At 46.7% G+C, this 15,249-nt stretch overlaps 5 protein-coding genes across 5 annotated transcripts; all 5 read right to left on the bottom strand.

Moving 5' to 3' along the window:
• Positions 1-438: 438 nt before the first annotated feature.
• Positions 439-1,099, bottom strand: N7471_010728 (uncharacterized protein; the record flags this gene model as incomplete). The annotated part of the gene is made up of 2 exons (XM_057283447.1): positions 439-607; positions 693-1,099. 2 exons carry the CDS (start codon positions 1,097-1,099, stop codon positions 439-441), a joined length of 576 nt encoding a protein of 191 aa, XP_057132426.1.
• Positions 1,100-3,289: 2,190 nt separating this feature from the next.
• On the bottom strand, positions 3,290-4,385 carry N7471_010727 (uncharacterized protein; the record flags this gene model as incomplete). The annotated part of the gene is made up of 3 exons (XM_057283446.1): positions 3,290-3,705; positions 3,727-4,153; positions 4,230-4,385. The coding sequence occupies 3 exons, from the start codon at positions 4,383-4,385 to the stop codon at positions 3,290-3,292; spliced, it is 999 nt and encodes a 332-aa protein (XP_057132425.1).
• Positions 4,386-6,046: 1,661 nt separating this feature from the next.
• N7471_010726 (uncharacterized protein) lies at positions 6,047-6,235 on the bottom strand (the record flags this gene model as incomplete). Its single annotated transcript, XM_057283445.1, has 1 exon — positions 6,047-6,235. One exon carries the CDS (start codon positions 6,233-6,235, stop codon positions 6,047-6,049), a length of 189 nt encoding a protein of 62 aa, XP_057132424.1.
• A 4,489-nt stretch (positions 6,236-10,724) lies between these two features.
• Positions 10,725-11,180, bottom strand: N7471_010725 (DNA-binding domain-containing protein; the record flags this gene model as incomplete). The annotated part of the gene is made up of 1 exon (XM_057283444.1): positions 10,725-11,180. The coding sequence occupies one exon, from the start codon at positions 11,178-11,180 to the stop codon at positions 10,725-10,727; it is 456 nt and encodes a 151-aa protein (XP_057132423.1).
• Positions 11,181-11,397: 217 nt separating this feature from the next.
• N7471_010724 (uncharacterized protein) lies at positions 11,398-11,820 on the bottom strand (the record flags this gene model as incomplete). The annotated part of the gene is made up of 2 exons (XM_057283443.1): positions 11,398-11,633; positions 11,670-11,820. 2 exons carry the CDS (start codon positions 11,818-11,820, stop codon positions 11,398-11,400), a joined length of 387 nt encoding a protein of 128 aa, XP_057132422.1.
• Positions 11,821-15,249: the final 3,429 nt, after the last annotated feature.

The raw sequence follows: 15,249 nt of genomic DNA, 5'->3' as shown, positions 1-15,249 counted from the left end.
GACACTTTTTTTCTGCAGATCTTTTGTATGTTTTCCTTGTCTTTCCATAGTCTTTTCTTTGGTTGATTGCTATTTATGGTAACGTCCGTATGAAACAGCTCGCCAGGCTTAGTGCGGATTGACTTGTTCTTGTCGAAAGGTAGAGCCCAGCTGTTACCAATAACACAAGGTGCACAAAGCCGAATCAATGCTGAGTTTTTCTTGATGTTCAAGCCCTCTGTATACTCCTGAGTCTTCTTGACAAGTGCCTCATCAGCGTCGCAAGCTAGACGGTGTCCCAGGTTTATAGTGATAGCTGCAGGCTCACTAACATCGGATGCTGCCGTGTACAGATTGCCATCTTCAGGTGAGTCAGTACTTGAGGAAATACAAGGGCTGGATAAAGTAATTCGATTAATCTGTATAGGACATATCCGTCTTCAAACGATCATGCGCTAGTCAATCTCCTTTATCAAATGAGCGCTTCGTTGGAATAGCAAATGGAAATGGCACAGCATTCGCAAGGCCAGCCATATTTGCCTCCCCCAGCTGCCAATGAATGGCCTCTGCCGCACGCCACGGAACGCCCAGCTCGTTTGCTAGGTCCTTCCACATCTGTGATTTAATTCTGTATTACGAGCTCAGTCAGTTTGCTTCACTCACAAGGCCGCAAGAATTTATACGACCGCATATATCTAGCCCCATAAACTCACCTGTGATATATACGGGCCAGCTTTACCTTCTGAGTTTCGTCCCACTCGTCGTCTTTCTCGAGGTAATTCTGATGATGAAGATGGCAACTTGTCAAGCTACGTTCGGGTAGCTGTTTGCTGATATCCTGTCGCTTTATGCCCTCGTCACAAAGCCTGATGATTGTTTCATCCTCGGCGGGCAACCTGTTCGTTTCGGGAGGCCTAACAATAGGTAACGAGGTAGAACGTTTGGGACCATTCGGTGGTCCGGTTGGGAGAATCTGCGATGCCCTGTGGTAGGGCCAAAGCAGAGCCGGAGCCATAACCTCTGGCTGATTGGAGACTTGACTAGGTGTTTCATTTGCTGCGTTATTTTCGGCGCGGATTTCGTGTTTGTCAGGGGCGGTTAAAAGCTTTGAGATATCCATATTGGCAACACCAAATTCTTGAAGTGCTTATTGAAGTAAAAAACGGTGATCCAAGAGAAACTAAACTAAGCAGTATCAATAGGCGAGATGATAGGGTGATCGGCGAAAAAGAAAAATGGGGCTCTGGCAATATTCACGAAGAATGAAGGACACTCACAGAGCGAAAAGCCTGTGACTAAATAGTATTTTTCGTACTTACGTACAACCAAGACCTGTAGTATAAGCCTCGTTGGCACGAAAAGAACCAAACTCTCAGCCACTCCCAGAGGCCCTTTTGTTATATGACAAATCATCTTTGGTTAGAATTTTGCGAAACTGAAATGCCATTCGCCTTTGGATGAATCTCCCTAGCGCAGCATCTGTTATAAATATGGAATGGTATGGCATCTGCTTATTCTTTAGCCAAAACAAGAGTGAGCTATGGTCGGCCAGAAGGGCTGCTTGGGTTATTCAAATTTTACTTTAAACTAAGGAGAAAATATACATCTTCTTGGATGTCCTCTATTCTACTAGAGTGGTCACCCACACTAAGCCAGGTGCGTCGAACTCCAACATATTTCAATAGAGCTTATTAGATAAGTAGTTAATGGGCATAGGACGGGGATTTGAAAACATTTGAGTAAGGCAAGGCAATAAACCGATCCAATGCCTGATCTCACTTCGAAGTTGTAAAGACAAAACTCTGCTTCCCACTGAACCAAACCACGAGGCTCATCATAGATAGGGTTGAGACTGTCCAGAATTTCGGAATGAGTTGGAGCTTGTCCGTTCATAGGGTGAAGCATATTTGTATGATATCGCACAAAAACCTCCTGTTTCAAAGCAATGACAAGCCAGGTAAAAAGGCCCTGCTCGATCCTCGCAAACCAATAATCTGAAATTCGATCCCATAGGGCGTAGTATAAAGTTCGTCCTAGTGGGCGTGCATGTGTCCACAATGGGCCGATTTCCATCATAACCGGATATACCTGATCTGGCGAGAAGGTCATTACATGTGGTAGACCGTATTTCTTTTGGCATGCACGTATAGTATGGTTTTGAAGGGGTGACATATATCCGAACGATGTCTCATGGACCCTGACAACTTTTTTTATGGTCAGCAGCTAAGGGTGGAGGTTGAGGTTCAATAGTGAGACCTTTCAATAGTGGGATATAGACTTCGCGTAGATTGGCGGTGGCTGTAAAGCGAATATTCTCCTCTATAAGAAGCCACTCATCATCACCCTAGCAAAAGTAGAATCTACCGACCCCTAAGGCTTCCAATCGCAGGTGCCTTTCATATGGAACTACTCATAGTCAGAAATGTGATTCGACGGCGATGATAGTAGGTAGTTTTGTTTGGAACAGTACTTCGAGAACTATACCGTTACAATCGAGTCATATTAGCTGTCCCACTGGCACTAGCCTCAATATTGCGTGCGGTAGCCAATAAAAAGAGTCAACAAACGGGACATGATAGGTCAGCAGGAATGCCCGTAGAGTCCTAGTCTAGCGCCGGGGTTACTCGGGTACCCTGGACTTTTTCTTGGCCCACAATGAATGCCTAGTATAAATGGAGCCTCCCCAATATCTTTGGCCACTTGTGAGTTTGCATCCTAATTTCACACTCTACAGAATCCCAACTACGTTTGTTAGTTATTTACATAATAAATGCCAAGGCCCCTCGCTTGGTTATTCGCTTGATGGTGATTCTATGGTAACTACCTTGTGAAAAGAAAGGGAATTCGCGGATAAAATATTGAATAAGCCGCATTAAAAAAAATGAGGGGCAAGAGGAAAATGCTTTAGTATGGTCCTATATTCTGCCATTCTCTGACCGTTGATTAGTAAACTTGACGGTCACTGTACTATATGACGGCATAATATAAAATTACCCATTGCGTGTTTTGATTCTGATCTCTAGAGCAGTGGAAATTTCAAATTTTATCATGGTCGATAGCCATAACGAATAGCTAGGTGAAATGCCTGCGCATTTTGTACGGGTGCGTGAGACCAATGAAGATCAGGCCGCGGTGCATCAAGCACTTTTCGGGTTGACGTTGTACTCGCCTTCTGTTTGCCCAGGGAGGTCAGATAAGGAAAGCGTATCATAGGGTCGAAGTTGATGAGAATCAGCATATGGTGATGGGGGGGGGGGGGGGGGGGGGGGGCAATTCTTCTGCAGGGGTAGAGTATATGAGCGACCGCTGGTCATAAACAGCCCGAACAAGACTGGTGGACGAGTCGGCCCTTTTCCTCCTCCGCTTGTATAGAGAGATCAGCCCCCATTTCGTTGATAGGGCCCTCACGATGCTCATAGCGCCAAAGACGTCCATTGCCCAGGTTGTTTTCATGATCCGGGGAGTAGCATGACCAGTGGTAGAAGGAAGACTCTTGCTGGTCTATTATTGACACCACATAAAGATGCCCCTGGTAGATCTCAAAGCATACTCTCTTGCCAAGCTCGCCATCGACAAGAAATTCTACGGAAAACTCAGTTCGTTGGAGAGTTTTGAATTGCATGCCCCGCAATACCCATGCACTCTGTCGGCCATTGACGGCCGTGAACGTGCCAAACCAGATATACAGACGGGTATGGCGGACAAAAATTGGATCCGAGGAGGAGACTGATTCTTAGAGAAGCAAACGGCTCTGTCGAGCCTGGTCTGGGCGGGGCTGTATTCTAATCGCGACCAGATCAGCATCATTTGAATTGGCTTGGCTAAACAGAAGGATTAGGATCCCGCAACTGAAACGTAGAAGGGTAGGTTGTTCTCCCACGTCCGAGAGAATGTATTCAATTCCGGTGTCGTAGCTGTTCATATGGTCGAGGTCCAAAACAAGCTCTTTTTGGCCTGTATTGTGTACATCAAGCAAACGAATTTGGTTTTTGACTCGATAACACAGAAAGCCTTGGTGGTACAAGAAGTCTGCGGCATAAGCCAGCACTGAAACAGAATATGGGGACGCAGTAGCAACCGCCTCATGAACATCAAACCGATGTCTGATGGCCTGATAATAGCCGGTCTTACTGGCCCAAGCTGCTTGTCCTTCTTTGCTGCAAAGCAGAATGTTCTAAGATATGTTTCAGCATGGTGTGTTGGTCCATAGCGGGTAGAAAGCTTTCGTTTCCTCATTCGTTGTTGCTCACCTTGACAGTAGCCCGTGCAATGATGATATCTTTCATTGAGCGAAACATTGAGCGGCTCCAGTGACTGAGGTGTATGTAGTCTCGAATGTCGAGGTAGGCTGCTATTCGAAAGAGAACCTCGAATAGTAAGGACTCCAAGGTAGGTGATGACGACATATTCATCGACAGAGCCAGAGATTGAGGGCAGAATTGGAAGGGCGCATTATATGATGGTAAAAACATTCAGACAGCAAGTGGCAAAATGAAACTCTAGATTTGTTTGGTCAAGGGGCCTAGGCCTGAAATAGGGCTCCCGTGGTGCCAAGCTGGCCATCGAGCCCCTGGAATTTCATCGGCCAATGATATCTCTATCTTACCTGCTGATTTTGATTGACCAACGAGGATTATAGCGGCGCCGATCCATTCCTCTTACGATATGGATGTTCCCAGAACCCAAAGTGCTGCCAGGCAGCGCTATTCGACGGAAGGGAGCCAAGATGGATCAAGCACCAGAGGTATATCATTGAATAGGAATTCGGGCCAGAAAAAAACAAGTGGGAGGCTTTGGACTATTGAATACATATGCAGAAACAGCCACTAATGAATCTAATCGTACTTGACCCTGGTATTTCTGTAATAAATTAATATGCATTGAAGGTAAGACTGACAATATCGTGGGGGCCTAATGAGCACGTATGCCAACTTTCCATGTTATTACAATCATCCCAATGCCTTTTTGGTCAATGCAGGATCAACTGGGACTAGACATCTGGTCCCATCTTGGAGCGCGGGAATACTAGTCTGCTGGGACAACACGAAAATTAATGGTGGTTATGGAGCGTACGTTGATTCCTACAAACATTGACATGGATTACGTCTCAACTATGCAAGAACGTACGAGGGCGACATAGTAAGGGAGTGTCGTGGGATCTGTACAGTATTTCTATCGACCGTCGACCGACCATGAAGGCCTTCAACCTTAAAACATCAATTCCATGACGACGATCAATGACCACGCTCATCCCGTTGCTTTTGCTTGCACAGATAGAGTCCCTCAAGCATTCACCCTGTCAATATCTACCATATTTCTCACAGACGCCTCAAGACCATGTTGTCCAAAACTCATAAGCCCTTCGCCATATAGCCTTGCACGATGCTCAACAGCTGCATGGAATGGGTGCTTGCAAAATAATTCGCAACTCGGATAGAAGCTGATCTCATGAACTTCGCTTTGACTTGCTCAATATGTATTCTTTTTCCTAGAGTATATCTCTTGATCAAGGCACGCGCGCAGGTCGGGATAGTAGGCTGGCCGGTGGGTGACAGTAAATGCAGTGGTATCCTCAGGAGAAAGCTAGGTTCAAACTCCTGTCGGGCTTGAAAGGTCGTTCGAGGATGAAAGTGTATGAGGTGTGGAAGGGGTTCGTGCTGGAGCACAGGTCGCAGGTATTTTGGCCGATGGTTCGCTTTTGAACTGATTTCCTATGGTCTAAGTCAGTACTGTAGTTCATGAAAGCATTCAACACTTTGGTAATTCCAACCTCTCTCTCTCGAGCCTAGCTAAAAGAAGGATGTTCAAGCCCGCCTCAGTCACTTCTCTCTTTTTGGCGCTTGTGTAGTATATTATTCTTTCAACGTCTCCGATGCTCAGCACGTAGTATTGTCTCATAGCTTTCGGGATCGGGGTTGTGCTAGAATGAAGTTGGGCTCTAGCGATATTTGGGACGAAGGTGATGGCGTGGATGGCGTTGCCAAAAAGGAACTATACGGTTTTTTCGGAGACGAAATGGTAGGCTTAGGAGCTATTCTCATGAAATCTGTCGCCTATTGCAGGGATTCTAGACGATAGACATTTCGAAGCGTAAGGTCTGTATCGGGCCACTAGAGGGGCCTTTGTAGCCGGATGAGAGATCGTCTTGGGCGCCCATGTTGATCTGTTGTGAAGGCTCTTCAGCGGACGCATGAATGACCTCAAGTATTAGCAGGCGAGGAAAGTCTGACCAAAGCTGTCTCTCAATATGAGGCATATATGATGGTGGATAAGAAAAGCAATTGTTGCGCTATAGGCGGGCAAGCTGGGCCTCTTCTATTATTGAGGGAAGGGGATTCGGTAAGGTCCAATTTCCTAGAAAATAAAAGAAAAAAAGTAAATTGCAACATAGGCATTCAATGTGTCTATTGGGAGGAGGACTGATGGTGGTACGAGACAAGCAGGAGCAGGATAGTTGGGTGCGCCGGGGCAGGGTGGCGAGCAGGTGACCGAAGTGTGCCTTACCCAAAACGGACAGTCAGTGATACATTTCTCCTTTCCCCAAGCCTTCCTCGCATTCCCAGGATCCAACAACAACACATACAATGTCAAACGAATCAAGGCCTTTAATATCTTTAAAGAGCTCACATGCATAACTGAAAACATGATTTGACACCTTCCGAGAAACGAACGTCCCCGAAATGCTACGCAAGCGAAGAACTTTGGAGATCCTTTCAAGTTACTACTGCTTGCCTGTACAGCCAACGAATGCAGTACTGATAGAAGGATTGCTGTTAGAGAGTAAGTCAAAAGAGGTCTCTCTTGACTGACGATGTGTCCGAACTCTTAATGGGCGTCCGCTTCCTATTCTTCACCTACACTTACGTCCCCTTTTTATCTTTTCACATCTGCTCAGTTGCTGCAGACTAACTCACATATTCCTAGAGCTAGCTGGCTTCCTTCTCTCTATACGAAGAGTTAGCTTCTTACCCAATTGTCAAACAAGCACGAGACGGTTAATTTTCAGAGAGCGCCATATGAGCTCGCACGCTATGCAAGGAAGCCGTAACGCAGTCTGTTGAATGCCACATTGCCTGCCCACAGTGAAAACCAACCACCAGCTAATGATCTTGACATTCTAGAGCGGTGTTTACGTGAACTAGTCGGTCCGATCTAGTGTACTGTGCACCATGCGAATGAAAAGGAGCGAACGATGAATCCCTGCACCGAGCATAGTCCTGTGATGAAATGTTCAAAACAGTGTTCGGGATGTGGTGTGTACATGAGTCCTTCAAACGTACAGCTGCAACCCCCAAGATTGGAGGCTGTCACGATGGAGCCAGTAAACACGGAAGGCATACTACTGGACGCAGGGTTGTTGGACTTGACAATTTACATTCTATGCCTCAATAGGAGTAATGGCACCGAGAGGAGCAAACGGATGGAAATCTCTGGAACAGCTCCTTGGAAGCAGGTTTAGGAAAGGGACAGTAGCGGCATTGTTTCCAATACGGTCAGTACGGCATTGAGGGTCTTGAATATGTGACATATACCAGAAATTAGAAGATGTTTAGTCTATTCAAATGTGAAAACAAAAGCTAGCAGATTGCATAGAAAGAGCAAAAACTATTCGCGATCTCCCGGGAGAATCTTATCATTCGTCTTGCTCATCATGGTTTGCCTAGGCTAAGTCTTTCTATCCATCCACCAATCTCAAAATATACCCGCGGATTCTGAAGTAAGTGATACTTCTCCGCATAGGTATATATGTATTTCAACAACTCGAGCGCCTAATCCCTGATAATGAAGCCTCGCCTAGGGCCTGAAGCAATGAGGCATTCCAGGAGAATGAGATTAGGCTTTCGAAAGGAACAAGTATCTGGACCGCAGTGCTTAATAGAACAGTAATGAGTGTTGCGTCAGCACCTTTGATTTCTGTTGTCCAACCATCAATCGTCTGAAGTTCCAGGTTGAATGCACGGAAATTCCTAGCGATCTCGCGCAACACCCTGATTGACTGTAATACCTGAAACTTCAAAGCTTTCTGTAGAATCTCGGCTGGAGTTTGCGCAGTGTCATCTTGGTGGTTTAAAAGGTAATTAGGCGGCCAAGAGCGTCGGCTCTGTGTGGCTGAATCGTGTGTCGGCGCTGATAGTGTTTTCGCCGTGCTGTAAGAGTCTACTTAGCCACTGCGAGGAACCTAAATTCGGAAGTACAGCCATACGAACCTCACTTCATCATCTCTCACTGGTTGGTTAGTCGTCTCAGTAACTTCAGATACCGTTCGAAGTACCTTTTTGGCTGTCCTCTAGACCTGTTCGTGGTCCAACTGTATTTGCCGCTTCGAGTGTTTTCATCGTCTCAATTCTTGATGCTGCTTATGGTGTTCTTCTGTGTTGCAGTCCCTTAAAGGTGACGTTGGCGCTGATCGATGCGGCGTTCGAGGTCTTAGTTCTGGGTATCTCAAATTTGGCTGAGACTGAGTGACAGTTGAAAGTGCAGGTGCCGTCATCCAGTTTCGGTATTGTTGAAATCCCCAAGAAAAACCACTTGCTTCGCCGATAACAGGAGACGGGTCCATCAGCGGAGCGTACGCCGGGTCACACATATATGGGTAGTATGTCGGGGATCTTATGAACGGGAAGCTTGTACTGACGTTTGATGGGTTTTCGTCATGGTACATACTGACACAATAATGAGTGTGATTAGATTTTCGTATGTCTAGATAGCTCACGGGGTCGGGTTACCTGAAAAGACTCCCATGTAGCGGACTTGACGAGTAGGAAGAAGTCTGTGCCCTGCCTGCAGGTCAAAAAGTGCGTACGGATTGGAATGTGCGATCTGTATTTCTGTACATGAGACTGATTCTCTCTTCTGGCCTGGAAAATGACGCTAAATGCGGCCATTACAAGCGAATACCCCAGGAAGCGATCTTGTAAGGGGCCAGTGGATCTTCCGGCAGAAGGAGCCCTTGCCTAAACTAGATGTTCCGATGTTGCCCGGATCGGCCTCAAATTCTTGGTGCAAACCTTCGCTACGCCCATATTCTAGTTTCAACGCAATCAGGCTAGCTCAATGGTTGATCATCTGTTAAGGGGCCAAAGCGACAGTTCTACCGCTAAAATGGTAGCAGGGCAGCATATCTAATGTGTTAAAAGGTAACTTATCTCATAATCCTTTCTCTGCGTCATCTTCATCGCTGGTAGTACTCCTGGAGCATAGTCTATTGGACTGGGGGTTCTTTATTAAGTATGATGCAACATGGCATGAGTTGGTCGTCATTTATTCTTGGTGCTGGTCCCTAATGCTTGGAACGCGTGGGCTTTGACCTCAGCCCCTTTGCGCTATCGGCCACATCGTCCGCGTCTTAAATGGCTAGTACCGTCGCCAAGGGCCCACACAGCAAATTTACAGAATAAGTCATCCAAACGCCAATACCACGTATCTGTGGAGCTATGCTAGTATTCAATCAAGGTAGTCACGAGCCACTCGCATCCATGGTTCCCAGCCTATTACGCATACCCTTAACCTGTAGAGAGCCGACTTGTGGTTCCGGAGAGAACCCTTTCACCCATAGCGCATTTCACATACCTACCTTCCTCACAGTTTCCAATGGCACTAGTGGATTTCTCTGGGCAGAGGTCAGGTCGATATGGCCGTCGAGCCGCATGGGGTTGAGCAGGTCAACCAATACTTTACCAATTTCAGCTGCTCTCGATTCTCAAAACTAGACCTACTATTCGCGCCCGAGCCCGGACATTATCAAGCAGAAACCTCATTCTGCATACTCACTCAAATACGCCAAAAAATACTGCAACGAAACAAATAACCCGTTGCTTTTATAGGATACGAGGCTCGCAGATTGGTTTGCAACGGAGATCAAACGGCTTAACAAGCTACTCGACTATTATAGAAGCCAGTCTACGGGGTCGCCGGAAAGCTAAATGCCATAAAGATGGGCGTCATTAAATGCCCAGCAAGTGTGATTCCTGGTAACAGGTCTTAGATATTGTTGATCGCTATGATGCAATCTATAGTGTTACAGTCTTTCTAGGGTTCCTGGATATTTTACTTTCGCTTTGCCCGAACATAAGGGCTTCCGGCGCTTTGTAGACCAGTCGCCTCGCATATGATTTCTCTGTGTCGCTTTTGCCTGGGTATGTGGCTTCAGATGGCAGATAATGTCTCTTGTATCTCGGATGATTCATATTGCCATGACTGAGTCTCTAAATCTTTGATAACTAATGTTGGTTTTTGGCTGCTGAGAGGGCTTGCGGAGTACGGACCGGGTCTCGGATGTGACCACTTAGAAATGAGAAGATGATATAGTATCAATATTCGGAATGACTATGAGGTGCGATAAAAGGGGTAAGCTAGTAGTAAAAGCCCATATATTAGAGAATTCCCGTTACCCAAGGCTAATTTTGGAGACTTCAACAAGTTGAAAGATGGTGGTGCCGCCAGCCTAAAGGACAAACGAGATTATACAAAGGAAAAGGAATGCCACCGCAGAATGAATCCAATGCAAATAAAAAGGCGCATACGATAGGAATGAAGGGGTAAGAAGGGCAAAGTATATATGTATCTTGCAAAAACCAGAAATCATGTGGCATGCTGTCATGTGAACGCAAGACGTCACTGAATAGTGGTTCATTGATTTCTCTCGTCACCTATCACGCTGATGCATCCTCTAAATCATGTTTGAGGCGTTTGTTGATATTGACAAGGATCCTATAATCCTTGGAAGGCAGGCCTGTTAGTTGATCCTAGAAATATCTTACGACGAGTTCCAGGGCTTGCGATACCTCACCCTTGCCGGGGGATCCCCCTGCGTTGCTACGCGGAAGACCGGAAGTCTCTAGAGATCCGGAAGGTGGGTGCATGGCAGCCTTGCATTGCTTTTTGATTAAAATTGCTGGGCCTCTCTTGATGGCTGTACAAGCTTTATTATTTCCCACTTTGGACTCAAGGACAGCGATTGCCGATGGTGCTATGGTATTTGCGCAACTTGGGTTGCAGGCGAAAAGGAAGTTATTATCTTGCTTGTAGTCTTTCAGCCAGTCACTGCTCAAAGCCGGCTTCTTACCCTCGGGAAGCCTGCAGGTTTGAGCCCAGAAAAGGGCCATCTCCATGATTGTTTTGTCATCCAAAGCAATCCCATTGCGCTGGCATTTCTTCGTCCACGCGGCAAGTGCCTTCTCGATGTCAGGATCTTGGCTCATCGTGCGTTTGGCAGGGGTAAGTTCTCACCCGTCTTTCTGGCGCATGATTTTCGAGATCGTCCTAGGATGCATCTGCAAGATTTGTATATGACATGTGTATGACGAGAAAGGTCTCCCATCTTACCTTCTTTCCACCCGAAATACGGCTGGCCACGGATCCACATTAATAAAATGCAACCAGAGATGAAACAAGAACGCAATATGCCGGACTAACCTGCTATATCAATCTGCTTGGCTGTTTTGTATTTTTCACAGTAAAGACATATCTGCCGACGGTCTTCACAGGTAAGAGACTTCTGCGCGGTTTTGGACGTGCAACAGATTTCTCCCGGACGCGGGGCATGGGTGGCGAAGGTGAAGCAGACGCCGCAACGGGATCTACTGAGCATTCCGCTTCATAGGACATCGATTGATATGTAGGCATGCTGGGCCAGCATGCTAATGGCGTCGGGTCTAGCATCGATGCGTCAGGCAAATGTAGTGACTTACCGCATGGCGCATCCGTGACCAAATAGGGCTCGAAACCGCTCTGTTGCTGCAATAGTGCATGTTCTTGTGGTGACCAGGCAACAGTGGCCAGTCCAGCCCACAAAGCATGCGCAAAGTCGTTGTCTGAAACGTGGCGGGTTCCAACTTCCATTACAAATGAGTACTCCATTCATGGAAGCAAGGAGAAGTTTCCCTAAAAAAGCACCCCATAAATGGGAATCAAATAAAGAGGAGCAGAATGATAGGTTCGCCGGAAACAAGAGATGTGAAGATTCCTACAGGCACGAAATACTTATGCCAGCCAACCACAACCCCAAGCCCCTCTCGGGACAAGAGCTAGTGATCATTTCTACACACGGAAAATATGCGCCCACTCAAGGCATAAGTCGCCTTCGGTCCAGTGGGGACGAGTGGATCGACGGAGATTTGCTCTTGCCCCATTTAGGAAAACCAAAGGTACCGGAACAGAGCCCAAATTGTTGACAATGACCTTTTCAAAAGGGGCAAAGCAAGTGGTGTAACCCACCGGCAAGTTGGCCTTCCGACAAAAGATCTTCCGTCTACTCGTGGATCATGATATTCGCTGTCAAGGTGCCCTGGAGCCTGATTTCGGTCGAGAATGGGAATACCATGCTGCACAGAGATCTACGGGTGGTAAGCAGGGGGGTCCGCTCTTGCTCCAAGCTTACCCCCCTGCCCGACACTACGGCACTAGTGAATGTAATCCATAAGCACGCTGTTAGCTCTACCCCATTGAGTATAGATGCGGACTTGCCAAAGTCTCTTTCCGGACCATGTGGTCCGAGGTAGCTCTATTCTTGCCCCGAGGCTTTCATCCAGGCATACTTGGTCCCACCAGCCGAGACTTATCACTGGTAACTCACATCATCCAGCAACTGTGGCGCCCTTTTTAAGGAATTGCTCGCTTGACTACCATTTAGCCTGGACGCACGGGAGGAAAACCACGTCAATTGAACCGCTCAAACTCCATTCGCCCTTCTCTTATTGCACTAGTTAAAGCAAATCACGATAAATCTCGCATCATGTTCTCATGTTTGAACTCGGTTAGTTAAAAGTCTTATGATGACCAAAGGAAATCTTCAAGTGCCACATGGAAACAGTTGCCTTCAATGGAAAGATGGGAGTGCAACAACGCATGGAGAACAAGTCAATCTTTAAAAACTATTAAGCCAAAACATAAATTTTGAGCCACGCAGGCCTAGCAATCCGCTCAGCTCGGAATATAGCCTGACAGCTATGACCATTAGAGGATCCACCTACTGGATTTATTACGAATCCAGGCCTATCTACATTAGTGTGGGCCACTCCGAGCCTTTCATAAAGTGCGATATACAGGTTGGATGGGCATACTTTTGCATGTGGGAGATTGATGGCTTCAGAAGCAAATAGAACGTTATGTATCCTTGCAAAGCAGTGAATATATGCTGTTTAATACAATCATATATCGAATGTCTCAGCTCGGTCGAGACGAAAAACATGCTTGTTCGATGTCGCGGAGTTTGGCTAGATCAGGCATCATGCCTGAAGATACAAACACACTTTCGCATGAATCGCGACTAGCATTCCAGCATTAGCTTGATGGAGAGGCACCTGGTTTCTTCACCCGGTTGTGTGTTTCTATGGTACCAATTGATCAATTCTTGTCATTGATCTAAGAGAAATTGGTCATGTTCAGTGCGTACACCTTTTGCTAGATCCACTCACCCCCCTTATTTCGAGTTATACTAGATTTTACCCAGTACAAGAACTGCGCATAGTTAGAAACCGCTATCTGATCTTTTGGGCTTATGCCAAGCTTGCACGGGCTAATTTCATGTCCAATCGAATCAGATGATTGAATGAAGGTCCTAAGATCGGTTGAACGACCTCAGGGGTCTATACCGTCGAGCTTCGGCGTATTATAAAACCGTACTTCCGAGTTTGCCCGAAATACCATACTGGTACTAGGGGGAATATGGTGAACGATGAATAAGCCTGCCCCGAAGGGTCTCTAGTGGTATTTGGCCACTCTCTCAGTTCGTCGATTTTCCTTGGTGCCATATCCCTCATACACTGGAGGCATATTGCACAGGCTTTCTGAGAAGGAGAGAAAGAAAGAGTCTTCAAAATCAGCCGAATGAGACTATTAAGCCCGTGTATGGTCTCCCAACTTTCTTTGATCTGCCCATTATCTCTTTGATTGGGACATTACGTCGACCGTAAGTTCATCGTCGCACAAAACTGCATGCCTTTCTCTCAAAGTCGCGCCTGCTTTGCATGGGCAAGCTGGGTTGATTATCTGGAGCACAAAAATTGTGGTTTCGACTTTCTTCATTATCACCAACGGCATTGCCAGTTCGAGCCGGATATTTTGCCATTGGATCTCCAGTAGGGCCTTGCATTCTTCCAGTGACATGTCAGCTAGTGCACCACACTGTGTCGGAATGACAGTATTTGGTGACAGGCCATGTGCATTTTTGGCGGGCTGAAACAGAAATTGCTGCAGTGGTGAACTGTGTGCTGGGAGCTTATGAGTACAGGAAGTCTCTGTTTGATGAGTCCTGTCAATGACCACAAGCTGCCCCCTCGCCTGGGTGAACCTCTAGCCATGCATTGCGATCCGAAGCAACCCAATCCTCAAAGGCAGCAAGGTTGTACGCTTGGTAATCAGAATCATGTGAATCGAGGTGATTTGGAAGCTCTGTTCGTTGATATTTGATCAACTTCGACTGCGGCTGGAAACTTTCTCTGCACAGGCGTTTGTTGCATTTTCTATGTTCTCGAGGTAGCGGTCAAGGCAAGGGAGCGCCCATCGAATACCTTGACGAAAATCCAAATCACGCAGCTGGGCATATCGATGCTATAGCTATTTTGGCCTTTGGTCTGTCTCCACTGGACTGTAGTTGCACTGCTTATACGACTCAAACTTTCTGAATTGAAGGAACCAGGCGAGCTCATCTGCAAAAGCAAGCATCGGCAGTCTGTGAACAACCTTGGCATTCATGAGAAAGAGACGCTCGGAAGACATTGAAATTGAAGCCATTCAAACTACCCTGGTCATAAAGAAGACCATGAAGTATTTATACAGATCGTCCAAGCTCTCTTCTGCAGGCGGATCTGCGAAATATCAGCTGAAGCGTCACGCGCACCAGAAGCCATAACGCGGATCAGCGCCGCGGCGATCGGTAATCAAACCACATTACCTCCTCGCGGGTATTCTTCTAATGTGTGTAGTCGTGACATCGGTGCATCGAGGACGGAAAGTCGACATGAGGAACTCTGTCACCATTGTTTGTGGTGTTCCTGTCCAGCGTTCTTGACTTTTGGCTTGGTTCCAGCAACGGGCTAGTGGCCCATTCTTGAAATTGTTTGCGTCATGATCTTTCAGAATCCGGGTTCTTCGAAGATTACCCTCTTCATAGCCATGGTAGGGCCAGGGAAAGTGCAGCGCAGCCGTCCTGCCGTTCTCACAACAACCTCGTTGCGAGCTGACAACTCAAAAGATTCTATACATATCGCGTCGTCATGCCACTATAAGAGGATGCCTGCATTTTGCTTGCGAACGTGAATTGGGAGGAAT

Source organism: Penicillium samsonianum (assembly GCF_028829775.1).
Source record: "Penicillium samsonianum strain IBT 33392 chromosome Unknown utg000006l_segment0_segment0, whole genome shotgun sequence".
In the NCBI taxonomy this organism is placed as follows: Eukaryota; Fungi; Ascomycota; class Eurotiomycetes; order Eurotiales; family Aspergillaceae; genus Penicillium; species Penicillium samsonianum.
This window is presented reverse-complemented; position numbering and strand designations above follow the sequence as displayed.